This window comes from Formica exsecta, unplaced genomic scaffold (assembly GCF_003651465.1).
Source record: "Formica exsecta isolate Colony F162 unplaced genomic scaffold, ASM365146v1 scaffold117, whole genome shotgun sequence".
In the NCBI taxonomy this organism is placed as follows: domain Eukaryota; kingdom Metazoa; phylum Arthropoda; class Insecta; order Hymenoptera; family Formicidae; genus Formica; species Formica exsecta.
Window position 1 is genome coordinate 244,565 of NW_021848510.1, and position 27,563 is coordinate 272,127.

General features: G+C 32.5%; 6 protein-coding genes across 16 annotated transcripts in view; 3 read left to right on the forward strand and 3 right to left on the reverse strand.

Moving 5' to 3' along the window:
• Window positions 1–213: 213 nt before the first annotated feature.
• On the reverse strand, window positions 214–5,438 carry LOC115240006 (pantothenate kinase 3). 7 transcript variants are annotated; one of them, XM_029814929.1, is made up of 10 exons: window positions 5,286–5,438; window positions 3,988–4,158; window positions 3,285–3,463; window positions 3,007–3,180; window positions 2,765–2,932; window positions 2,606–2,682; window positions 1,637–1,813; window positions 1,408–1,543; window positions 1,212–1,325; window positions 214–1,139 (listed from the first exon to the last, which is right to left on the reverse strand). In XM_029814929.1, the coding sequence occupies exons 2-10, from the start codon at window positions 4,109–4,111 to the stop codon at window positions 1,086–1,088; spliced, it is 1,203 nt and encodes a 400-aa protein (XP_029670789.1). In that variant the 5' UTR covers window positions 4,112–4,158; window positions 5,286–5,438; the 3' UTR covers window positions 214–1,085. The 7 variants fall into 7 exon arrangements, with proteins under 7 accessions (XP_029670789.1, XP_029670831.1, XP_029670822.1 ...); XM_029814971.1 differs by having other exon boundaries at window positions 4,003–4,158; window positions 5,286–5,437; XM_029814962.1 differs by having other exon boundaries at window positions 3,988–4,159; window positions 5,147–5,427.
• Window positions 5,439–7,574: 2,136 nt separating this feature from the next.
• On the forward strand, window positions 7,575–8,710 carry LOC115240046 (U3 small nucleolar ribonucleoprotein protein IMP3). Its single transcript, XM_029815004.1, has 4 exons — window positions 7,575–7,942; window positions 8,035–8,349; window positions 8,432–8,504; window positions 8,580–8,710. Exons 1-4 carry the CDS (start codon window positions 7,806–7,808, stop codon window positions 8,601–8,603), a joined length of 549 nt encoding a protein of 182 aa, XP_029670864.1. The 5' UTR covers window positions 7,575–7,805; the 3' UTR covers window positions 8,604–8,710.
• A 209-nt stretch (window positions 8,711–8,919) lies between these two features.
• On the reverse strand, window positions 8,920–15,511 carry LOC115240125 (phosphoglucomutase). Its single transcript, XM_029815100.1, has 8 exons — window positions 15,464–15,511; window positions 15,204–15,350; window positions 14,341–14,779; window positions 14,029–14,231; window positions 13,738–13,939; window positions 13,472–13,664; window positions 13,179–13,362; window positions 8,920–13,102 (listed from the first exon to the last, which is right to left on the reverse strand). The coding sequence occupies exons 1-8, from the start codon at window positions 15,509–15,511 to the stop codon at window positions 12,878–12,880; spliced, it is 1,641 nt and encodes a 546-aa protein (XP_029670960.1). The 3' UTR covers window positions 8,920–12,877.
• A 1,373-nt stretch (window positions 15,512–16,884) lies between these two features.
• Window positions 16,885–25,712, forward strand: LOC115240057 (sodium-coupled neutral amino acid transporter 9-like). 4 transcript variants are annotated; one of them, XM_029815042.1, is made up of 11 exons: window positions 18,562–18,784; window positions 18,864–19,061; window positions 19,182–19,347; window positions 19,519–19,652; window positions 23,386–23,543; window positions 23,629–23,793; window positions 23,878–23,934; window positions 24,031–24,210; window positions 24,380–24,579; window positions 24,646–24,750; window positions 24,844–25,712. In XM_029815042.1, exons 2-11 carry the CDS (start codon window positions 18,889–18,891, stop codon window positions 25,252–25,254), a joined length of 1,749 nt encoding a protein of 582 aa, XP_029670902.1. In that variant the 5' UTR covers window positions 18,562–18,784; window positions 18,864–18,888; the 3' UTR covers window positions 25,255–25,712. The 4 variants fall into 4 exon arrangements, with proteins under 4 accessions (XP_029670895.1, XP_029670902.1, XP_029670906.1 ...); XM_029815035.1 differs by lacking the exon at window positions 18,562–18,784 and adding an exon at window positions 16,885–18,425 and having other exon boundaries at window positions 23,629–23,934; XM_029815046.1 differs by having other exon boundaries at window positions 23,629–23,934; window positions 24,624–24,750.
• On the reverse strand, window positions 18,441–26,919 carry LOC115240114 (protein N-lysine methyltransferase FAM173B). Of its 2 annotated transcripts, XR_003884737.1 has the most exons (7): window positions 26,587–26,919; window positions 26,335–26,507; window positions 26,006–26,194; window positions 25,755–25,921; window positions 23,590–23,910; window positions 19,143–19,344; window positions 18,441–18,567 (listed from the first exon to the last, which is right to left on the reverse strand). XR_003884737.1 is itself a non-coding variant. In XM_029815089.1 (5 exons), the coding sequence occupies exons 1-4, from the start codon at window positions 26,669–26,671 to the stop codon at window positions 25,778–25,780; spliced, it is 591 nt and encodes a 196-aa protein (XP_029670949.1). In that variant the 5' UTR covers window positions 26,672–26,919; the 3' UTR covers window positions 23,387–23,910; window positions 25,755–25,777. The 2 variants fall into 2 exon arrangements, 1 of the variants encoding a protein (XP_029670949.1); XM_029815089.1 differs by lacking the exons at window positions 18,441–18,567; window positions 19,143–19,344 and having other exon boundaries at window positions 23,387–23,910.
• Window positions 26,920–27,563, forward strand: part of LOC115240098 (ribulose-phosphate 3-epimerase) — a 1,425-nt gene continuing 781 nt past the window's right edge. The window contains exons 1-2 of the mRNA XM_029815067.1: window positions 26,920–27,324; window positions 27,465–27,561. Of these exons, the coding sequence (XP_029670927.1) occupies window positions 27,088–27,324; window positions 27,465–27,561 (334 nt within the window). The 5' untranslated portion in view covers window positions 26,920–27,087. The remainder of the gene's footprint in view (window positions 27,325–27,464; window positions 27,562–27,563) is intronic.

Sequence of the window (27,563 nt, forward strand, 5' to 3'; positions counted from 1 at the left end):
TATATTAAAATAACATTTTATTTAGCAGAAATTAATTTATCTGGCATGCTTCCATAATACATTAAATCAGAAACAAGCTTTATTTACAAAACATGCTTATATTATTTGTTCTATAAAAAGATATGGTGGTGGTATATCAAATTAATTGATAAATTTCCAATAATTATATCAAATAATTAAAATAGAGGAATTAAATACATCACACAACTGTTCCGTTTTTCAATAATTTTCATTTATTCACATTATTCTATTATACTTCTTAAAAACAAAATTTGACACTTTGGAGTATATCATTTCGTAATATCTGAAGGAAGCATGTGTATTCTGAATTACGAAACACGATATCTCGCTGTAACAATATAAACGATGTAAAAAATTCTTAATTTTCAGCTACTGCCAATCGCGCATATAGGCGAATAATATTTGATTAAAAATTGTAATCAATTAAAAGCTCGTATTAAGAAATTTATCCTTCTAATAACGCGCAGCATATCAACAATTAATGCATAAGTATTTAGCATTACAATGATTTTATTCGCCGATTACGAAAGGTCGGGCACGCAAATGTAATAACGATTGCCATTACTTATATACATAAAAATCTGTGCATTTGTAGAAAAATTTGAAAATATAAATTATGAGGTAGAACTAGTCTATATACGGCATGTAACGAACATCGGGAAGAAAGGCAATCCTTAATTCCCTTTGGGTTTGGTCCATTATCAATCCTGTCTACCGAGTCGTGCTGAATTTATACTCATAATCGAACAATTATATCGAAATAACTAATCTCTAACAGGAAAAAGAAATATACCCTGACATAATTATTTTTTTTACAGAAAAGTTATGATAATTATATGACATAATTTACTGATATATAGTCACATTTTTTAAATATAGAGATCCTTTCATCTCTAATAATAAACAATTGCTTCATATATATACTCGTGCGAATAATTAAGCAGAAAATGTAATAAAAATAAATAGTTATGTTGAACAATTTTGCTCACTCGAAAAATTCTGCCGAGCTGGTTGTATGGAATGCTGTATGTCGCGTGATAATTGTTCAACATCTTTCATTATGTTTAGCTCGATTCGCCATTAAATTGCAATAGACATCCCACAGCGCCAAAGTAACCCTGAAATGACAGAGATACATCTGTAATACTTAAACGACTAACTTTTAAATTTTTAGGCTGTTGTGTTTTTACTTCATGTTCCAAAAACAGGGCCTTCAAGGTTCCTTCAGACCAATAATCCATAGCATAGGCCAATAATTTCATCGATATGGGATTTACCCTGAGAAAATTCCCAGCAAATACAACCTAAAAGCAAAAATTGTTATAAAATGCCATAAGAATGTATAAGAAATTGTATATAACAGTATACATGTATGTATATTATTACCCTCTCAATTTTTTCATTAACTGCGCACATGCGCGCAATGGAACCGATATTATTTGTGATAGTAACGAGCGTTGCACGCGCTAGATCTTTTTTCGTGACGGTATTTCTGCGGTCTGTGCAATTCATTTGCCCGAAACTAAAAACAAGGAACAAAAAATGGAATTGCGTTAAAAGTAAAAGATCACAATTGCCCTATTTGAAACGGCAATTAATAATTGCGGTAAATTACCTGCTCGCAACTAGGTCTCCAGGAAGACCGAAACGATCATAATCGCCGCCATATATATCTTTGATCAATTTATCTACTCTTGTGTTATCGCCGCCCGTCGCTAATTCTATCGCTTCTTCGAAGGTGTTACAACCGGTAAGTAAACAACATAATCCCAAAAATGTTCCGCCACCTAAACTACATAAAACAATTACATATTGATATTGCTTAACAACGAATCTTGCCCCAACATGCAATGTATATATATAATACATGTTCAATATAATATATATATATATATATATACCTCGTTCCCCAGATATTCTTTTATAATTTTCTGGTCCATATACAGCTAATATGCTTACTCCAGAGCCTATGTTGACAAGCTGCAAGATACAATCTTCAAAAATCATTCCTGTTGAGAATGTACACAAATGTACGTAAAAAAATATTTTCATGCATCCTTACCAAGAAAGGATATGGTTCAGAAAAATTATAGGGTACTTTCTGACATTTGCTGTCATCGGTGGGATTCGACCAATAATAGCATTCATGCGGATTCGTGGTTTCTATGTAGAGCATTCCATGTATTAAACTATCTAATTCATCGAATTTTGCCAAATTCATGTTTACTTCCTGCCAAAGATATTTCGAAGTTATGTAATTTATCAATAATAATTAGATAAATATCAAGATGCGTGATGCCGCACCTTTTTAAAATTATCCTCGAATTTAAAGGCACCACCACCTGTGGCGCAAACAGTAGTCACAAGATTCGCCATGCCCTTTGATTTTGCTAGTGCTAAAAAATTTCCCATTTCACTTGTAGGAAATCTAATGAAATGTAACGTTCCTTGTCTGCCCCTAATGCAAACATTATTCATCTGGAATAATATTTGAAACAATTATAGAGAGAGAGAGAGAGAGAGAGAGAGGAACAGATTTATATAATACATGTTCAATATAATATATATATATATATATATATACCTCGTTCCAGATATTCTTTTATAATTTTCTGGTCCATATACAGCTAATATGCTTACTCCAGAGCCTATGTTGACAAGCTGCAAGATACAATCTTCAAAAATCATTCCTGTTGAGAATGTACACAAATGTACGTAAAAAAATATTTTCATGCATCCTTACCAAGAAAGGATATGGTTCAGAAAAATTATAGGGTACTTTCTGACATTTGCTGTCATCGGTGGGATTCGACCAATAATAGCATTCATGCGGATTCGTGGTTTCTATGTAGAGCATTCCATGTATTAAACTATCTAATTCATCGAATTTTGCCAAATTCATGTTTACTTCCTGCCAAAGATATTTCGAAGTTATGTAATTTATCAATAATAATTAGATAAATATCAAGATGCGTGATGCCGCACCTTTTTAAAATTATCCTCGAATTTAAAGGCACCACCACCTGTGGCGCAAACAGTAGTCACAAGATTCGCCATGCCCTTTGATTTTGCTAGTGCTAAAAAATTTCCCATTTCACTTGTAGGAAATCTAATGAAATGTAACGTTCCTTGTCTGCCCCTAATGCAAACATTATTCATCTGGAATAATATTTGAAACAATTATAGAGAGAGAGAGAGAGAGAGAGAGAGGAACAGATTTATATAGATAGTAAATTATAAATCGAATATTCAACAGCACTGACTTGTAAATGCGTATCACGATGACCAGTTTTCCCATACGCCGAGTTTTTAGTAAGATATCGACGAATATTTTTCAGCGTCTCAACTTCTGCATCTGCTTCGTCTCTCGTTATGTCCTTTGGTTCAAAGTATACTAATTTACACAAGGTACCGCCTATATCCATTCCAAACCAAGGCATCGCTATAACAACAATGTCATTAATATTTCATTTATTGTAATTTGTGCAGGAATAAAAAATGTTCAAAGGTAGATATTTTTAAAAAGGCAATGATTACTAGCAATTTAAAAGCACAATTTTACAAAAACTTAAAGAGATTTAATTTTTGGAAATGTGATTATTAATAAGCTTATCATGCAGAAAAGTTGTGATGAAATGCAAAGATATACACACAGCAAAAACTTGTCTAATTACAAATGTTTACTTGGGGATATTTAAGCAAAATGAATATAACTCTGAGTGAATTTTTGTCACAAACATTACTTATTTTGTTATTTAGTTTAGTATATGATCAATATTTTACTAATATTATAAACTAATATGCTTGTGTATATACAATTCTAAGTTAAGAAAATATTAAAGTTCTAAAACAATTGACATAATAATCGCAAGCACCAAGTCACTAGATATCATTTACAAACAATGTATCAGCCAATATAAATAATATATAATAAAAAGTAAAAATTAGCAATCTAAGCACACATACAGTCCACTGACTCACAAGGAGATGAATGATTCCTCGCTTCTTTAGCCATGATCTTGCCAGTGGAATATCCGTTAGACTCCATGTTCTTTGGAGTTAAATTATTTTTATGATTTTGTGGACTCATTGTTCAGAATTGAATATCATGAATTTTTTTTATAAAGAACTTCTTTGCTGCAAGAAAAGAAAATACATGTTTAAATTTAAAAAATATTTAAAAAATATATAAGAATATAATATACATACATCAAATGATAAGATATCTCATATTTGATCTTATTGGAAATATACAAATATAATTTCTCTTTATTTCTTTTAATACATATGTGTTTTTGTAAAGATTTTATAGACAAAAAGTCTCTTCAACTTCAAAATATTCAAAGACATTCATACGGAAAACTATTTTACCAATTCTGAATACAATTATCATCAAATATACAGGATCAAAGATCATCTTTTATTTATGCACATTGTCTGAAATATTTCTATATAAATTTACATAAGCAATGTCACATACATACGATTGTATTATATGCATATTTTTAAATCTCTGCATTGCTTTAACTTATATGCTTTTATGTGTTTTATGTATGCGTGAAACCAAAAAAAATTTTAATTTTGCTATATAGTTGTTTTTTGCTATATTTTACAATCAAAATAAGAAATTATATCATTCTTTGAAATATAAATTTTAAATTAACAGTATTTTAATAAATAATATCTTTATCACACGATATATACAAATACTGTCTGTGAAACTAGTGTAATATTTCTCAAATTAATAAGTATACAATTTTACTATGCCTTTCCAATGATAAGAACTCATATTTTAATAGTACATGCAATATATGAGAGAGAGAGAGAGAGAAAGAGGGAAAAGTCTTACTCTCTAATAAACATCACCAGTTCACTATTTTTAAATTACGTTATATAAGTTGCAAGTTATAAATTAGCAATTAATTTTTTACTTCTGTTATGACATCCTTTTGACGTGATAGTTTACATCACGGTATTCCACTTATCATTCGCCAACACATCGCGAACACCATACATCACACTTATATCGCGATGTAAAAATTATCGTTAGGAAATTTTGATCGGATCATACGACGACGCTGATGTATACAAACGCTCTGTCCTCGATCACTCGCGACTCACCGTCGTCGTCGTCGTCGTCCTCGACAAGGGCGACGTCAAATGTCAGATATCGCGTCGATCGAGTAGCGTCAACGACGGAATATACGATGAAGAGCGGCGGTATCGTGGCGTGATCTCCCACGCCAGACCGGCGTGATACTTACTCATCGAATTTTCGGGCGAGCGCCGGGAAACGCGCAAGTCAGCCAGGACCGTCTTCGACCCGACGCTCCCTTCTGCTCTGCTCGCACTGTCCGACTGAGTCTCGGCACTCTCGGCTCTCGGCACCGTGCACAACCGACGATTGTAGTCACCAACTATACAGTGCTGTATAAATTACATATGCACAAATTGTATGTAGTAGAGCGATAACTGTACAACGAACGGGATTCGTGAAAAACACGACGGTAACGCAAAGGAACGCGTTGCACTCTATCAGCTATACATACCCTGATAGCACAATATATTCTTTGACTATTCTATTTAGCGTTAAATATACTATTTTGAGAGAGAGGATATACTCTTACAGAATTATTTATGAATCTTTTCAGGATATTCTCAGATTAAAAAAGAATATTTAATAAATCTGTTTATAGAAATTGTATTTAGGTCTCATTTTATTTCAAGTTCTCTATGCAGATTCATATATGAATAAAAAAAACCATCTATCATAAATCTGTTTATAGAAATTGTATTTAGGTCTCATTTTATTTCAAGTTCTATGCAGATTCATATATGAATGATGGTTTTTTTCACTTTATTAGAATATTCAAATATTCACTGAAAGATATTTATAGAATGTTTATAGAATAGGTTTTTGTGCTATTTGGGATACTATATTATGTGAAAGAATGCGCAATTTTCATTTACTTATTGATGCAATAAACTCGCTCAGATGCGTCAAGGCTGATAAAATAAAATTTGAATTAAAATCCAAAAATATATCGTGTGCAAGCGTTGATTATGCAATATGTACATTATTTCACTAAATAATTAATATGTCGAGTTCGCGAATATTACGGATGGCTCATCACTTCTCTTTCTCCCTTTTTCTACGGATGTTCATCTTGTTGCGACATAGTATCACATTCTTATTGTTAGTTATTTACCTCATGAGACAACGTGGCCAGGTACTATGACGGAAGTGACAGAACTCATGTAGAAAAGTAGAAATGACGCGGCGATCAGCTGATTATATTGAATTCTTCCCCTATTTTTTTCTAGAAGCACAATGTCCGTTTTCTTTTAAACACTTTTCTCAATCTTTTCGTTCCTGTTTTCTCTATGTATTTATTTGTATTTACTTTTCTTATCATTGACGGGTTTTAATCTCTTATAATTATATTATATATACAGAGACTCCGCCTATTTTGATCATTCTCCTCTCGAGCAATAAAAACAGGGTTCCTTTCTCTCGTCTATCGTTTTGAATTATATATTATATTCGTGATCCTCAGAAACAGTCGTGATTACCTGTGCTCTTGTTATCATTCTTAGCCTTCCATCTCTTATTAACTTATGTAAAATTATGTATTTCTTTCTAATTAAAAAAAATTTTATTATTCATATTTTATGCACTTTTCCAATTAAACGTTACTCTAATAAACTATTGAGTTCTACTTACAATTATTTTTATTTTATAATCGACAATCTATCGCATGTTGTGTCTATCACGCGCCGATCTAAATTAACACGTCATGTAATCTAGTTTTATCACTCTTTATCACTACTGAAATATCGCGCGAAAATTCTACAAGCCATAGGTTAATCCACGACTAGTCTATCGACTATCTCCTTTTACTGTGAGAAACTTCTCTGCTTATTTATTCTATTCCAAGAGGATTATCTACCTTGTTGAAATAGCTTTAAAAATTAAATGATTTTCAAACGATATCAACATAATTTACAGGACCATCTTTTAGTATGATAACCTAATGACATATTGACCAATTATAGCATGGCGCTTCGTTTAAATGCTGTCACAAAATCGCTATTTAAAAAAAGCCTTGTTATTTTTACTGCCTTAAACACATAATAAATATATATATGTAATTTTTTTTTAATTTTCAGTAGATAATAGGGGACATAAAAAGTAATTATATTAACATCCCGGAGAAAAAAACAAGAGATTAACTATAAAAAGGACAGATTAGTTATTTTATTAATATATATTTGTTATCTTAATAGCTCTGACATCTTAAGATAATATTTTAAACATTTCTGTTTAAAACACTCTTCGTTTCTCAATTCTGCTCATTAATGCAGTAATTATATTCTGCTCAATTATAAATGGCTGCCCTGGCCATGACACGTAAAGGCCCCCGCACAATCGACCAATCACAGTCAAGCACTCGTACAATGTAGTAACAAAAAAATGTTTGTGATTATTTATTATTACTGTGATTATAACTTGCAACCCTTTTTTTTCTTTCGTATACTAGATTGCACACAAACTAGTGCATTACTAGAATAGAAATACATCACACAGCATGCAGTATTTCTAATAATTTACTAGCACGCATTAGGGCTTAGGGCTTGTTTCCACTGTTATTAAACTCGGTTCGAGAGCAAATTACTAGAACTAATTCAGATCTGCGTGTGCGTGGTAGATTTTTCGGATGTAAATAAAGCTAGAATTGATTTTATACTAACAATAAAGCACAAATTATTACTGATCGCTCACGATGGTGCGAAAATTAAAGTATCATGAACAAAAGCTGTTAAAGAAGGTAGATTTTTTATCGTGGCCAGCCGACAATAATCTTCACGAGGTTAAGATCTTAAAGCGATATTGTATTCAGAAAAGATCGGACTATACGGTGTAAGAGTGAGACGATTATTTTATGTTTTAATATAATATAATATATAATATATAACATATAATATAATTTAAAAACTTTATTATAATCGTAGATACAACAAATTGTCACGCGAGATACGGGAATTAGGCAAAAAGATTAAAGAAGTCGAATCTGACCATCCTTTTCGCATAGAGCAGAGTGCCATGTTGCTGGAAAAGCTATATATGATGGGCTTGATATCGACCAAATGGGATTTGTCTCAAACTCAGAAAGTAACCGCCAGTTGCTTTTGTAGACGAAGACTTCCAGTTGTTATGGTACGCAACAAAATGAGCCAAACGATATCAATGGCAATAAAGTTAATAGAACAGGGTCATGTCAGAGTTGGAGTCGAAGTTATAAAGGATCCTGCATTTCTAGTAACAAGGTAACATTACTGTACTTCTCTTTCTCTCTCTTATATCGTATAAATGTGTAGAATAAATAAAATGATTATATATATTTGACAGAAATTTGGAAGACTTTGTTACATGGGTAGATACTTCTGCTATTAGGAAACACGTACTAGAATACAAGAATGAGGTAAGCATATCTTTAGTTTCTTATAATATATATATATTACTAGTCAAAATAAATTTATATGTATTTGTTTTACAGAGGGACGATTTTGATTTGGCATAAATTTACATGTTGATTGTGTGCTTGTGAAACTATATTTTTATAAGCGAAGAATATTGTGTTTATTGTAGATATTTAAATATTTATAATCAAAATCTCTTAACAAAGAATTGTCTTAATTATTGTACACCTCATTCAAATTATAATTATATATAGGCAGATTATTGGGGATATTGCTTTTAGTATAAGATTCAATAGCACAAATTTTATTCTTAGAGAAATTCTTTTTTGACACTACTTTTATTCATGATGCAAATAATTATATATATAATCACGTTTGAGATTATATTACATTAATGATTTTATTCACTAACCTGAGTTTTTTTTTTTTTTTTTAATTTTTGAACATTTGTTATACAGATATTTCTACATTTCACTCCGGGATTTCTACATAGAATAATAACCACGCAGATTCATTGTAATGAGATAAAATTTATTATTAAAAGTCGGATTAGAGTCGTCGCCACTTTTCAGATTGTACGTAATCATTTAATATGCACACAAAGAACGCATGTTCACATAATTATAATTGCAAAGAATCTTATTTCAGCACAAACGCAACGTCCTTGACTTTCTTACTTGCAACATAGATATAGCAGTTCAAGGCAAATACGGGAAATGATAATCAAGATAAAGCCACGCGTTTGACACTAGATACGACGCAATAAGTAAAGTAATATATTTTTTTATACAAAACTCGCTGACAAAAAGATTCGATGAATTGATAAGAGACAGGATTTCGAATTTACATAATTAAAAACTATCGTCATAAAAAATTAAAAAATGCAGCGCAGTGACACAGAAAAAATGATGATACAGCATAATGAATCATACCACGTGCATTCCGAGCAGCCACTCATTCATATACTTATAATGATATAATTAGTATTTATTATGATATTATGATACAAATGTTACATGTTAATATCTTTATAATAATCGGCAGTCTCTGTGCTGGTCTCTGTGACATCGCCGCCGCGTTAAATAATCTTCATTACGTTCTACAGAGTTCACAGAGTAATCCACTTCTCTAGGACGTAACAGATCAAACGGGGGCGTGTGTCGGCTCAGGTCCCTAAGTATCTCCTTCTCCTTTTCCTCCTCCACCATCATCAACTATTTACATAAATGCCTTGCGAAATCTCTCCGTAACACGCTGCATTTATTAGAAAGAACGAAAAAATCATTTACATTATTGTTTCCTTTTCTCTCTTTTTTTCTCCGATTTTATATATATAATTTTTCGCAGCATATATTCGCCGCACACACACCTCGTGAAATGTTTAACAATTCATTCAAAATGAAACATGAATCATGATCACGCGTTTTCGTTAGAAGTGATCCGCAATAAACATGACGTCTACGTGATATTTCAGATAGCCCGTAGTGAAATATCGTACAAAAGAAAGAAGCAAAGACGAAGTGAAAAGAAATATGGAAAGAAACTAGTAATATAATACATTTGCGCGACTGTTAATAATTATGTAAGATAAACCGAGACATTCACTAAACTCGCGAGGGATACAATAATAATGTGTATCTCTTGTATCTATCGAACGTGTTTCGTATTACTATCTATTGTTCATTTCTTCTTACGTGGATATATTGTTATTACATTTAAAATTTCGCACAAACTTTTTCTCTGGCTATTCGCGCGATTTCCCTCCCTTCTCAGAAGAAATTTATACTTTTCTCTGGTCATCTTACTGTTCTTTATACACAAGTTCGTAAACGTATTCTATTCTATCGATTAATCTTAACGAGATACTCAGTGAATTGTGTTGTCCGCATATACGGTTCTGAGAAACAAACATAAATTTAATAATATGCAAACAATTTCCGTGATAATTGTTTTACATTTCATATAGAGAGATACTTTACTTACATTTGGAGATTATACAAGACGCTGAGTATCGCGCTAAATACGAATTTGCAATCTACATTGCTATATTTGGGTCATCCAAATTCTGAGAAATTGTGACAAAGATTCTTCTGGCTATTTCTCAGGTTTTGGAGAATTCACCAATTTAAGTATCCATGCTTCTTTCGACATTCGAATGTTAGAATCAAGCTGTATATAATTTCAAAAGAAGCTAAAGTAACAAAGTATGTACTTTTATAGAAAGATTGCACGATGCGATTATGGCAAAGTGAATGTAACGAGAGAATAAATAGAAAAGAATTTGGAAAGAAACCATATGCATAGTCTATAGCAGTAAAGATAAATTGTGAATCACAATAAAATGACCAACTTGTTATGTAAAAATATTAATGTGATAATTTTAAAACAGATAAATGGATGACTGCCTTGATAAAAAAGAAAAATTTTTACAGTTGTACACTACTATCTACAAAAACTTTGATGCTTTAGTTTTAATATGCTCTCCATATTATGCTCTGTATTGCAATAAATAGTGTATAATTTTTACATAGGCTGTTTTACATATGCTACTGTACAAGAAGAGTGTAAAAAAATTCTCTTACACTTTTCCCTGCTCCAATTTAAATATAAAAATTTATCCATATAAATAAATCTACAGCTTTAGGCACAAATATAACTTTCACATATTTGATACCGAAAAGATTCTGTACTATATCAGAATTTTAAAATAGTGTTATTATTCATTATTGATTGCAGTGAAATATTCTTTTCTTTGTTTATAAAAGATCACTTAATTTAACTCGAAATTTTTATCTCATAGAAAGCATATAATAAAATTAAAGTTGCTTATTATTATTTATTATTCTATATTTTCAACTTGCAGGACCAATCATTCCGTCTTTGGAAAAGACATTCGTTTGAAAAATAAATCTCTCATATGTCTCTGCCTAGATCGTAACACTAGCTATAATATAGTCAGAGTGATAAGATCAGTGTTAATAAATGTGGAAAGACTGGTCCTTAAAGACAATATTGAATTTACGCTTTTGTTAATCCTCCAATATTATGCTATCTGATGTGAAACTTCAGTCTCTACATCCTTTATACACTGTACAATTAATGAAACTAGAAAAAAGTAAAGAAAAAATACTTTCACATATTATACATTAATCCGATCGTGTTAAAAATTTAATGGTATTGCATATTAAATTAACGGCTTATCTAGAGCATCACAAATTAAACATTAGATAGTATTTTCACTGTAAAATTATGGATGAAAAAACAAATGAAAATTATACTATAGCAAGAATATCAGATGTGAATCGTGGATAGACATAAACTTTGGAAGATTGACAATATATCCATTTTGTTCATTCAATCGTGATTTTTACAAATTATATTTTTACATACCGGAATGCACGTGATGATATTCATTATTGTGATATATAATTATGGCTGCGGAATATAATATATTGGAAGTTTTTCGTGGCTTTAATATCAATTATTAATAAAAAGTAAAAGATGTGCACACATTACGGCCGGACTACGTACAATCACATGATTTTTAATAGATACAGAATGTTTTTCGCGCTCAGTTTTTTTCGAAGAATGCATTTTTTATGTACAGATCGGGCACAGCAAATTGCATTTTTTTTTAATCAATATGTTGTAGCATAACAAATAGATAAGTATTATTGCATATCAACAATTTCATTTTGTAACATAATATTATGTCAGGAAATATTTCCAAAGAAGTTTTCTAGCACATGTAGAATATCTACATATACCAGACAGATATCTAGTTTATAATTACAATAAAAGGGCAATTAATGTTTATTAACTCATGTGAATATATGAGCAATACGTATAAGTTATGTTACTCAAATTCCTACCAAAGAATTCAAGATGATTACAGAGTCACCTCTTGATGCTTAAGGGACGATATCAATGTTCCTCTTGCGCACATAAATATTTAAGTAAGATCTAAATAAGTTTAAGTTGCATCCTCTCACGATTGACTTGAAATATAAAGTTTCAAGCACAACAACATCTATAGCAAATATCTAATATTATATAATTTTGAAACGTTTCAGTTGCTACTCACAGATATGCATATTGAATAATTTGTCCAATACGCACAATATATATTATGTGGATGGAATCGTAAACTCCCGGTAACAATTTATAAAAATGGAAAATTCGTTCATTGATGCCAGCAACGATTATTTTCTGCTATTGCTTCGCGATTCAGACGATAATGAAATCGATCAAATCTCTACAACCCAAATGAATTTATACCGATGTGAAATCTTACCTTCCCATTTTATAAATTCCTCTAAACAGCTTTTATATGAGAAACAATGTCGCGTGATGAAAAAAACGAAAACAAAATGTTTTATGTAATCACAGTCGGTGCATCACGGCAAGTGTATTGACGAAGTTTGCTTAATTCTAATGCGATATTAATTAAAGGTTTTAACACCAATTGTGCGTCTTTCTCGAAAATAGCTGGATCATTCTCATAACTATCGATATACATACGGATAGTAGCGCCTGAACTTCCCGTTCCGGATAAGCGGAATATAATGCGAGAACCATCCTCGAATAATATCCGTGAACCCTAATTGTATAAAACGATGTAATTATAGCTTGAAAATATGAAAGCATCATAATAAATATAATTGTAGAACACTTACCTGTTTCGTAGCTTTGCTACCATCAACAGGATCCGTGTAGGAATAATTATCTGCTTGCTTAACAACGTATTCTTTACCTTCGTGCTGCAGCTTTCTGCCAATAAATTCTGGTTTCTGAATCACCGTTTCAATGCTCTGCATCATTTTATCCGCACTCGCAGAGTCGCAATTTTCATAATCATATCTAAAACCGATAATAAGATCAGGAATTTGTAAAAGTAATAGAGAACCGCTGAGAGAGTTAAGGAATATTTAAATATAATTGTGGGGGTAGTAAAGAGATTATTATATACCTAGTGAAAAAGTTTCTTCCATAAACTTTCCAGTGATCCAATAAAATATTCTCTACAGATTTCCCAAGTCCTGCGATGACATTGAGCCATGCCAGACATGCCCATATTCCATCTTTCTCGCGAATATGATTGGAACCGGTACCAAAGCTTTCTTCTCCACATAACGACAGATCCCCGGCATCCATCAAATTTCCTAAAGTTTAGAGAGATTACGTGTAAGATGTAACTTACAGATTTTTAAAATGCAAAGTAAAAATCCCGCATACCGAAATATTTCCATCCAGTGGGAACTTCAAAGAATTTCATTCCGTTCTTAGTGGCGACTCTATCGACGGCTGCAGCCGTTGGCATAGATCTAGCATATCCTTTAATTCCAGTCTTTTGGAAATATGGAATTAATTTTAGATTAGCAGCTAATACTGCTAAGGAATCAGAAGGAGTAACAAAAAAAGCTTTCTTGCCCAAAATCTGTAAGTAAAACAAAATTTGTTAAAACAATTTTTTAATTATGAAGACTTTAGAGTTTTTAAACTATGTTTCTGATTGATTTTACTCACCATATTTCTATCTCCATCTCCATCGAAAGCGGCACCAAAGTCATACGGTCCTTCTTTTATAGCATTCACTAAATCTTTGGCATAAGTTAAATTTGGATCGGGATGTAAACCACCGAAATCTTCTAACGGCTTTATATTTACTAAACTTGTATCATCAACGCCTAATTCACTACTAAATATTCTTTTTACGTACGGTCCCGTAACTGAAAATCAATAAAAGTTTATTATAATATCTTTGCTTATAAGATCTGAGAGAATTCTCTATAAAAAAGCAGAGAAAAATAACATATGTAAATTATGTAATAGCCTAACCTCCATTCATTGAATTGATGAGAACTTTAAATGCTGGCTTATCCACACTGCCTTGCAATAATTTCTTAATACTTGCAAAGTCAAAAATTTCTTTCATAAGTTCCACATAATCGTTCACAGAATCAATTATATCGATAGTGAATGGTCTACCATCCACCTCGATAGAAATGTTCTGTATTTTATCAATATCTATGCTAATATCAGGAATAATTTTATAACATTGGAGTGTTTTAGTAATCTCGTAGATTTTATTCGTTATGTTGTCTGGAGCAGGACCACCGTTATCGCAATTAAATTTAATACCAAAATCGGCATCAGGACCACCAGGATTGTGCGACGCGGTTAGGACAATTCCGCCTTGTGTCTTATACTTTCTTATTATAGTTGATACTGCTGGCGTTGAAAGAATGCCATTTTGACCAACAATCAATTTTCCTACCTATAAAAAAAATAATACTTTTGTGGTATAATCTATTTAGTTTCTATACTGTAATTTCTTTCTAAATCTATAAATGTCTCTAGATGATACCTTATACAATTTTTTTATCTCAATTGTATTATTTTATCGAATAAAATTGCCACAGTGTCAAATAATTAAATAATATAATATGTATTATAAAAATCAGCAGAATCCTGATGAAGTTAAGACACATTGCATGCTATGTATGGACACGCTTATTGATATCAAATATCAAGCTTACTATAATTGTTCAGTGACAGTTGCTTGCATCAATATTTCTTTATCTCTTACAATCTTGCAATATTGTCACAATTGCCTTGCAGTAATTCAATCCGAGTGCATAGCATTCGTGGATTTCTCATGAAATTTTCGCAAAAGCTTCGAACCGGTCGATCGATCTTACCCCGTTTGCCGCGGCGAGTCGGATGATCTTCGCCACTGCTTCCTTGCCGTAAAACCGTCCATCACCGCCGACGACGAGAGTGCAGCCGATCAGCTGATCACCTAGGGCCTGCAATATCGCCTGGACGAAGTTCTCCGTGTAGTGTTCCTGCGATGTAATTAGATGAAACTAGAAGGAAACGTGTCGTAATCGGACGTGCGAACAAAAGGGAGAGATCGTACTCTCGCAATAGCCGCTCAACAACTGCCGGCAGACTGAACTTTGTCTGTCAATGACACGCAAGGGCACGGGCGCCCGGTCGCCGCCATCTTGCAAGATCGCGCGCGCCAGCTGTCGCGCACGTGTACGCATGGTCGAAACGTCGAAATCGCATAGGACCGACCGCGTGTATAACATGCTCTTCAATATTTGCAATTGACGGAAAAAGAAAGGAAATTAATTTAATCGGAGAAATTTCCGAATATTTTTGCGATTGTTCCCCGATTCTTTGCAAGATTAAAAAGTGTACGCTCAAAAGTGTATTGTGAAAAAAGAAAAAGAGAAAAGATAAGAAAGAGAATATATTTACATATAAAGAATATATACAGATAAAGAACAGATGTAAGACTTATCAGTTTCGCCGGGAAATATAAAATTTTCTTGGTAATATACAGTGTAACTCCCAATTATATAAGCACAATTTTTAATTCGCTTGTATAAATAAGCGAGCCGTCTTTACTAATTTTTGACCGAGCGGATTTAAAGCTTCATATTTAATATCAAAAGCCGATATCTAGCAACGCATATAAGCTTCGTTTTTGGAAAGATTTATGGAAAAATATTTGTAAGGTAAGCAAATATGCTGCTTCATTCAAAGAAAGTGAGTATAATCAGAAAAGCCGTTCGGTAAAAGCCGTTTTTATTTCAATTTTTTATGTTAATAGATTTTTAATTTTGCTAAGTAAAAAAATAAAGATTGTCTTATATTTCCATATAAATGTAAAAATTCCTATAATAATTTTATAATTGTTGTATTTGTATCTAAGATGTTGGATAAATAATAACATATGCTGTGATCAATCAAATTATCTTTAAACTTTAATAACGATTGAGATATCAAAAAGTTCTATAAAAATTAAGAGAAAATATCTCTCATGAGAAGTAAAGAATATTAATACATTTTAATTTGCTTTATTGTTAATTTCTACAGTTTCAATTTGGTCATTTTCGGTCATAGTAGCAATTTTCACAAAATAATATATTTTAACATTTTTCGACTATCAAACGAATAAATTGGAAGCACGATTATGAATAAACAATATTCGTAATCACATGTGCATACATAGATAACAGATTTATAAATACATTATGTGTAAATTAATAACATGGAAAAAAGAGAGCTAGAGATAGAGATAGATGTATATCGCGATTTTTCCAATTCGTAAATATATTGTGAATATAATCTTTCGAGATTCGTGCTTTTATCATTTTCGATAAACGATAAAAGTAAAAAAAAAAAAAAAAAAAAAAAAAACAAACATAATATATTAACTATTTTCACTCATTGAGAAGCATCGTTACCTGTATGACAAGTGACCATAATAAGAGCATAATAAACAATCGCTCATTAAATGCATTCTGTTGTTCTTCATTTCATGACCTGGCCACCTTTAAAAACGAAAGAAAAAAAAAAAAAAAAAAAAACAATTACATTAACATGATAATTCGTTATTTAGAACTAAACTTAAACTCGAACATAATAGAAATCGCGTGTTTAATCCACGAGTTTGACGTCACGGATCATATATTGCTTCAAATTAAGATAACAAATGTACAGGATTTCTCAGGCATTGTATATGTATATATAACACATCGTTGAGAGATAAATGAATAGGGTCGCAAGTTCGATGTTTTAAGTGGAAATAATAAAAAGCAAACATCACAGTTATTAATTTCTGCAAAAAATAGCATTCGAAAAAAAAGAAACTCTATATTTTGCGAATGCTGTTCAATGTATGTACTTGTTATCACTAACACAAGTAAAAATTTCTTTCATAAGGGCTTTGCCTTTCCGAGGAATGCCGGAATATTAGAAATCTCACATAGGAAAACATAATTATCAATTAATTGAAAATAAGTAAACATAAAGATAACAAGAGACAATTCCAACTTTTTTTCTTAGAAAGATTTAAGTAATGAGCCAATATGATCCGTCAGATACTCTGTAAAGTATTTATAGACACTTCTTTTGTAGTATGCTCTTTTGTGTATTTAAACACCTTTATCATAAGATTTACTGGGCGCATTGAGGGAGTATTTATTATTTGTTAATGACTCATTGGTGCAAGATTAGTGACTATTGGAGAAGAAATTGTACGTATGACTACGTGAAAAGTTTCATTCAGTTAATTACCTACGTTTAACTCAAGAGGATCTCTCAGTAAAACTCGTAACTAGTACCGCTAATGTTACGACAAGTGTACTTTATAACATGTGTTTAACAGTTCGTATATTGTTCTAAATATCACATCACTCGAAATGGATATAATTATTTTCAAATTATATAGCATAAGTCGCGTACAAGAAAATAACGAAGTAAACAGTTAGGCCATGTGGCGTCGACAATCCGGATTAACTCAGCGAGATAGATTAAAGGTCGCTTATCTATTTGTACAATTCTACCTATAACATAGATCAAAAAATAAAACCTCACACAAAATAGCGCTAATGTACGTCAATGAGATTTTTTTGCCCAAAGGGTTAAAGCCATGATTAGACGGGTAGATCCGAGTTTGTCGCGGAACGATAAGAAAGAAAATTGTACAATTTTACTAAAATTGCGTTCATGATGATTATTATCTTACAACGAGCTCCTCCATCGATATCGAAAGAGGGAAGGAAACAAAAATCATCGCAAACATTGCGATCATTTTGTGATCAACACCGGCGGTCATCGTTTTTAGCGACACGCGCGCGCGCTGGCGGCCGTTGAAAAACGGGTGGAAGGAGAGTGTTAAGTCAAGGATGGCTGATATAAAGTTCGCGAGTTTATAAAACAGAGATCAACTTGCTCCAAAACCCAGTTTTCCAATCGGCCGCGTTCGCGTAGGAACAACAGTACCCGTTATCAGGAAATAGTTTTAAGCCCGACGATATTGTCGGTCATTTATTCCACGCCGGAATGAGAAGAAATCAATCAGATTGATTGTATATTAGGAAAAGAAAGAGATATAGATAGATAGAGTGAGTTGGAAATTTTTCAATTTACGCTACGACTCACACAGAATCGCGGAAGGTTCACTAATATCGAATATCGTTCAGCTAAGTTTACGATAACTTTTCGTGTGGTTTTTGGATCCTCTTTAATCATCGGCTGTAATTTGAACTAAAAAAAAAAAAAAAAAGATATATTTATTGTTTCGATAAAACCGTACATGTGCTATGACAAGTAATAATTATTGAATCCGCTATCTCCGCTCGTATCTTGTAAACGATATAAGCGGTACATTTGATATTTTTATTTAAAAAATGACAACATATATAATACAGATCTCGTAATGCATTAACACGACATAAAATGACGCGCGTCGTTTAATTGCATAGTAAGTGTACTTATTTTATAAACTGTTTAAAAAAAATTCTATCTACATAAACGAAGGTTTAAATTCTCTTTCATTACAGAGGCTTTAATCGTCAAGAACGTATTATGTACAAGTCTCGCATTTACCGAGGTGGTAGCGATACCTCTCCACGAGACAGCGGATCCGAAAGCACGCCGTTCCTCTCCTCGGAATCTCGCACGAGTTTAGAACTATCGACGATATCCGATGACTTGGATACGAGCGACTTAGATCCGAGCCCAGCTGGCTGTTCTTTCAAGTACGATATCTTTCCCTTTCTCTCTTTTTTATTTTGAGACATATAAATATTATATTTATATTATTTATAGGAGATACATACGCGTGACTTGTGTTGACACATCTTCGTTGTGTTGCCTAGATATGGGAGCATCGACGCCGCCAGTTATAGCACAACCCTAACAGCTGTACCGAAAAGGCCGCCCCCCCTAACGCGGAACGAGTTATATCTTTCGGCAGCGGCGCACTCGCCTTGCATCGTGAATCTCGTCCACGAGAAGAATTACGAGCCGTGTAACATCGACCTGGTAAAAAGAACAGTAAAAATAAAATAACGATATATTTATAAAAAAAAAAAATATATATATATATATAAAATAACAATATATTGATAAAAATCTCGATAAAAGAGCGCGCGGATCCAGAAATAAATGCAGCATCCTCGATCTTTTACACACGTGTGCGTTCTTTTTTTACAGGTATTAACAAACGAAAATGTCGATCCGAAAAAAGCGTACGGGATAGACTTTACACGTGGATCGCAATTTCAACCAGACATGGTGCATGCCTCGTACAAGGATCTCAAGCCGAAGCAAAATTCATTGGTCACCATGTGAGTATTTTGAGATACGGAATCGTCTCGACGCGCACGAGGTATCAGGTATCGGAGACATTTCTAGACAGGCGTCACTATTTATACAACGATGGTCATGTTGTGTGATAATCGACCGTTTCTTAAAATCAATTGAATCACCAAGCGATATACTTTCATTACACAAGTTCCCGAGTCTCAAATTAAATAGATAGAGGATATTATTTACATGATTTATCTATCATCTGCGTAAATAAGTATTTCGAAATTAAGTCAAACTTTATATTATTTAATAGGATATATTTTTTAATTTTTCTATTATTTTTATTATCGATAAAACACCCGTTTTATTATATTCCTGCATTAATATTCAACGCAGGTCATAATAACATTTTCAATAATAAATATTTTAACATTTATCAACTCTGGAATCTTTCTTATATAAATTTCACACGTGGAATGTCTTCGATTCACCTGCGCTCGAGTTAAAAATCATTTCCTTGCACTCAAAAAAGTGGTATTGCAACTACAGCAAAAATTTTCTGGGTGCGCAAAATTAACTGAGGTACATAAATGATTAGCAAATACTGTGATATCGCATATGTTTCGCATTTAATCAATCTAAGTGACAGAGACAGAATTTATATCTGAACTGTTTGTGAAATTTAGAAAGAATGTTTTTATGTGACGCCTATCCATGTTAAGGCCAATCATACTTGTTATAAAGTTTGGCTGTGGTACACAGAAAAAATTAGCGGCAAGAGACAAATGAATATATAATCCTCACATCTAACATATTTGTATAACGCGCCCAATCTATCTAGCTCTTTTAAACAATTTCTCTCAATTTTTCGATGCTGCAGTTATAATTGGCAGTTATATTTCTCACAAAGATCGTTCTAGCTGTAGTATCGAAACTCATATTTATCCAATGCAGTGATTAACATTTGGCAATGGGACCTAAATTTTCTAGAAGATATTATTAGAATATTGCTGCTATAAATTCTATATGTAACAGACAATATTCTAACAGATACAAAAAATAGCGATAAATTTTTGTTGTGACACCTAGAAATCTACCTATATCAGCAAGACATTTTTTTGAGTGTGTCATAAAATCTGCTGATTTTATAATTTATACATGCAAAGAAGAGAAAGAAATAGAAAGAGATCGTTACGAGTGTTAGGTATTATCAATGGTCAATTAGAATGTCTATCTCATATTATTTATCATATTTCTGTTCGTATTCTGCGATGTATCGTGGTTTTTTCTTTTTTACATGTATGACGCACTCGTTTATCTTCTATAGATGGCTGATGGCAATAGGCTTGTAACTTGCATCAGCGCATCTTGGAAATTAATTTCTTCTTCATCGTCAATGATACCGTACATAAGGGAGCGAAATTGTATATGACAGAGCATTATTTCAAACATTATTGCGTTCAAGTAATCTTGTATTCCAAAAAGAGAGAATGCCGTTAAGATAATGTACGAATAGTTGTATAAAACGACAATTAACTCATGCAATTGATAGCTAATTATATCTGTGCTGAAAAACAATGCAGATTTAGAAAACAACATAACATAATGATAAAAATATAACGAGAATGTATATCTTCTTTTTAATTTTTGCTATGATATATATATATATATATATATACATACATATATACATATATATATATATATAACTAATGCATTTCTTTTTTTTTTACTTTTGTCTATAAGAACAAAAGCAAAAAAAAGAGATTAGTTATACTTTATTTATAGTAAAAATAAGGAAAAGCTAATGGTAACCATATCGTAACTGTTTTTCCTATTTCACGTGAAAGTGTATCAGTTAATATAAACAAATTTATGAGCTCTCGTAAAATCGAATATCTCACGTCTAATCAATTCGAGTGTGATAAATGTTAGATTCACGCATGACATAATCGACCTAACACACACATACACACATAGGCTGCGTCGGATTCCGAACGCAACCATATTGTGTGTGTGTGTGTGTGTGTGTGTATATATAACCGCTACATGTGACTGATATAACTTAAATACGTGATCGTGCACACGCTAGACGCCGATGGACGATAACGATTTGACAGTTGCGATACTCGCGAATTTTCAGAGACTCGTCCAGAGGACTCACCATTTATACGTTAACGTCGTCCCCGCTTGCGAGATCTTCTACCACGAGATCTCGTATCCTCCTCTATCATCGAATCCCACGCGCGATAAGGGCCTCCGATTTCCGCGAACTTCGATCCACTCGCACGGTCTCTTTCGTTCCCGCGTCTGGAAAACGAGCGTCGGAGATGCCGTCGCTCTCGATCCTTTAAACTTAAACGCACATCAGCGCGGGATTTCGGGGTCTCTGTTTCGATAGACTTCTATCACGAGGGGAAGACGCGGTGCTCGTTTTCGAGACGCGGGAACGAAGGTGCCTCTTCTCAGCGCTTCGATGCGCGCCTCGCGCCGCGCGACGTCCCGGAACGCGTCTAGAACGCGGCGCGACAGGACGCCCAAAGGGGTTACCGCTCTGTCTGTTGCCCGGGCAACAGACGACCGCCCCGCCGAAGGTGAATGCCCTTAGCCGACACCGACAATCCGCCGCACCGCGAGCGCCGAGCTCCCGTTTCGCCGGGCACGTTGTGCAGGCGCAACGAGAGCGGCACAATTCCGAAAGAAAGAGAGAGAGAGATTAGATCGTTGGTGACGATGAAAAGCGACGAAGATTAAACTCTTGTCAAAAAATTAAATTGGATTTTTTTTTCTTCAATTTGAAAATATCATCTTGTAACATCTATTCTAAAAATAAAGATTAAAATCGTTGTACAGCGCAAAATTAAAAGTATAAAATTGAATCTGCACACAATCGTGATTATTTTCGTATTACTTATGTAATTATTACTTTTTCTATTTATAATTATTATTAATCACTACTTTTACTGTTACCTATTATTATTAATTATTACTCGCGCCGTATGTTTTTATAATACACGAAAAAAAGATAAATATCCATTTTTACGAGTGATGAAATTGACTCATTCATGGAATAAATATGAAATTAGAACGAAGGAAAGACACGTTTGTGAAATCGGTTGTTGTCGCATTGCCAAAGTTCGTCTTGGCCAATATTCTGAAAAAGGGTGATTATCTCGCTCGTAAAAAAATCGCATTCGCGAAATTGTCCTGGTCACAATGAATTAAGTTTAGCAATATAAATATACCCGCTGTCCTTGGTCCATATATTCGCGATGAAATGATTCAAGTCATGAGATTCGTGTATTATAAGATAATACCTTCCAAAAATATTGATGATAATGCAAATTATAATGCGCACCGCGAATCTTAACTGCGAAGAGATAGATAGGAATATCTTTACGAGCTCGAACATTCGAGTGCAAAGTATAATCAATTATTGGGAGAAATGTTTGCGTATATAAAAATAATATAATATACATATTATATATGTCAAAGAGGAAATAACTGATAAAAGCTGATAATATAAATGTTTCAATCATTAACGCTTCTATTATCAGACTAGAGATTCTATGACAAATTCGCGATCTTTTTCTTCTCTGATTCGCGATATTAAACATTTTCTTATATCATTAATTCTCGAATTAAAATTATGATAAAATAAATCTCTATTCGAAAATGAATTATATACAATGACACGTGTGTAATAATATTTAATATTGTGACAATATTCTAACAATTCAGATATTAATTTTTGTATCATTTTTCTTTTAGATTTTCAATATGGAATACGATATTGGGATCGTCGTTATTGACTATGCCATGGGGAATCGGGATGGCCGGATTCTTTCCTGGGATTATCCTCAATCTACTGATGAGCGGTTTATGCTTATACACAGCTTACCGTCTCATAGTTGCACACGCGTATCACGGTAAGAGAGAGGATCTCTTTCTCCACGAAATAACAAGTCAACTTACCGATATAATGTTACGAATCGATCGTTTCCATTTTCGAAGGTGGAGGAGAAAATATAGAGGTCCTAGACTTGAGTAGAATATACCTCGGCAAATGGGCGGAATATATTGCCAAAATATTTAGTATTGCCGTGCTGCTGGGCGCAACTATAGCTTATTGGATATTGATGGCTAATTTCTTGTACAATAGCGTGAATTTTATTTATGGTAAGTATCCTCGTTGTAAATGTGCGCACGCGAGAATGCAAATCCTTGTGGATCGTTCTGTAATGAAGTATGTTCGTTTTGCAGATAATGCAGCTGGTTGGCCGACACATCCTGCACCTGAGAACATTTCGCATACAGAAGGTAAATGTAAAAAATATAAATATAAAATTTAATTTATTATTTGAGAATAACAAATTTTTTTACACAATATTGATCTTATTGCTTTAATTATTACAGTCTTATGTCCAACACAAAAAAACCAAGATAATGATACTGTTGTAATATATGATAAAACATTTGATGCATTGGGACCAGCATGGGACTTACGCAACACTGTTCCTGGGTTTTTAGCTATATTGATATTTCCATTACTGAATTTTAACAGTACAACATTTTTTACAAAATTTAATTCCCTCGGTGAGCATATATAGCATATATTAGTTACATTTTTATATTTAATATATTTGAAAGAGAGTATGTATATCTTCATTCAATAGAAATAAGTTACATGGTTACAAATACTACCATTCTGATTTGTCAGATTGAAATGTCCATTAATATTATTATAAAATTTTAATTCTTTCAGGAACGGTATCAATTATTTATTTGGTTATCTTCATTCTGATAAAATCCGCATCATGGGGCATTAATATGGACACCGAATGGGCAACAAGTTGGGTAATACGACCCACATTTCCAGCCCTCACTGGAATGCTCGCAATGTCGTTCTTTATCCACAATATTATAATCAGTATAATGAAAAATAATCGTAATCAAAAGAAGAATGTAAGTTACTTTAAATTCGCTTATTGAATACTTATGCATATTAGATAGAAACGGTTTTATTTTTAGGGAAGAGATTTAACTATAGCATATATTCTCGTCACGTTAACTTATATCATCGTTGGAGCAGTGTTTTTCATATGCTTCCCTCTGCCAAAGTCATGCATAGAAGATGTAAGTATGCAATATTATAAAAACAACAATTTAATATAATACAAAAATTGTGTTGACATGCTTTCTAAACTGAGACTCATCTTTGTTCCACAGAATTTATTGAATAATTTTCAAAAGTGGGATGGCTTTACATTAGGTGCTCGTATAGTACTACTTTTTCAATTAGTAACCGTCTATCCTTTGCTTGCATATATGCTGCGTGTGCAGTTGCTCTCATCAATATGCAAAGGAGTATCCAATAAGAGCTTAGTGCTTGTCATTAATCTTATATTGGTTTCTATATGTATTTTGTTCGCGACCTTTATGCCTTATATCGGAACTATCATTAGATATACCGGCGCTTTAAGCGGATTTATCTACGTTTTCACTTTGCCGAGTTTACTGCATTTGTCGATTTTAAAGAAAGAAGAAAAGTTAACTATGTGTTCCCTGTTAATCCACTTAAGTATACCTGTCATTGGAATTATCAATCTCATTGCTCAATTTTTCATTACGAATCATTAATCACATAATTAAAATCTCATAATCTATGTGATAGCGTTTATATGATACTTAAAATTAATTACATAAATAAGTAATTGTATACATTGCTATGTATACCTTAAGAGAGAGAAAGAGAGAGAGAGATAAAATCCTATAGTGTTTTACAATTATATTAAGAAAAAACACAATGGATAAAAAAGCATTAAATGCAAAATGCAATTTATGTATTAAATTTATTACTTGGAAGAAAATCTCATTAATATTGAGAATTGTATTAGATATAAGAAAATATGCCTAAGATTACATGTATAAGTTAGCCACTTTGTCATAATAGAGAATAATTTATTCAATACTCAAGAGAAACACACATATGTCAATTTGATAAAGATGTAAATCTACTTTTTTTATGATTAAAATTTTTAATGCTATATGTTCTCTACAGTAAATGCATAACATTAAATATGCAGCAATTATCTCTACATTTCCTCTTGTAATTTATTCAAGAATATTTAAGAATATACCTTTGTGATTCCTCAATTCAGCTCTAACGTATCTTGTAAATCCAAACAGTGTCAATTCCATGCCCAATTGTCGTAATAGGACATGTATTAGGAAGAGGATATCTACATGCAATTACAAGGGAATCTTTGTATAATTCGTTATTAAATTTCTTTTCAATATCTTCCATCTGTAAAAGATATTATGACTGTTTGATATACATATATTTTCATAACATCTAAAGAGAGTCATAACGAATATTAAAGAATCATACCATTTGATCTACACCAAATATAACAATATTATTATATTTTCCCAAATTATGTTTCCATAAATCCTGCTTAAAAAATGCAGTATCATTTGATAAACCGTTAATCAATGCTTTAAATTTTGAATACCACACCAGCCAAGTATTTAATTCAATACCATGGGCCTTAAAACCATGCTTTGCTGCTGCAAGAACCTATTTTTGAATTATTTTCTTTATTATGTTAAGAATGGAAAGCTTATTCTATATGCTTTATTTTATTATATTTTATATTTATAATGATAAATGTTTCATTCTCACTATTCCTCACTATTACAAAATATCATCATACTCACAATTCTTCCATCTCCACTACCAAGATCAATTAAGGAACCAGAGCGACCGTTTAATGCTTGAATAACATTTTTTATTTGTTGATGCGTGGCTGGTACATATGGTAAACATATCTTACGAAACGCAGGGCTTATAAATGGAAAACACACGACACTAATCGCCGTTGCAATTCCACCTAATAAGGCACAAATAAACATCAAAATAGTAATGCGTATGAAATTCAGCACAAAATTAATAATATAAAATAAGGAAACCTGTGACTGCAATCAAAAATAAGCCGATTTTTGATGATTTTTGTGATGCACTAACATTATCTTTTTTGACAGAGATATATTCCATTACGATGATATAACCCGCTATTTAACATAACTTTTTTATATGTATTGTAAAATAAAAATTCAAGCACCGATTGTTTCAAATATCAAATATGTATGAGAATAAAACTCGAAGCTATCATTTTACAATAATGTTCTAAACTTCGCATATCACACAGTCGCTTGCCTAACTCGTCCCTCCAGATGAACTCCACGTGTTAGACAGAAATCAGAAGTAATCTAACCGATATTAGATGCAATCAGCTGATCTCTGGCATAGGTTGAGTTAGGTTATCACTTGCCGCGTGCAATATACTACTACATATTTTAAACATATCTTCACACATTCTAATCTATTTCAGTGTAGAATCACACACTGGATATACGTATTATAATTGTACAAGCAATTTCTAAATATTCGTTCATTTTGAAGAAAGTGATATGGCGAAGTGTTTGAGCGCAAAAATCGGACCGTCGATTTTAAACGCTGACTTGGCACAACTTTATGAAGAATCGCAAAAGTTACTTGATAATGGCGCGGATTACTTGCACTTAGATGTGATGGATGGTCACTTTGTTCCTAATCTTACGTTCGGTCATCCTATTGTAAAGTGTCTTCGTGGTAAAATAAAAAATGCCTTTTTCGAGACACATATGATGGTATCTAATCCAGAACAAGTATGTAGGATTGGAGCAATTTTAACGATTTCAGCACAAATACTTTTCTTAAAAATTGCACAAAAAATGCTTACAAATAAGTTTTGAAATACATGAAATAAATAAATCTATATTAAAGAAAAGTAAATGAATAATTACAGTGGATCGAGCCCATGGCTGATGCTAGTGTGGATCAATATACATTCCATGTCGAGCCAGTAGAAGATGTACCTCTAATCTGTAGAAAAGTAAAGGAAGCA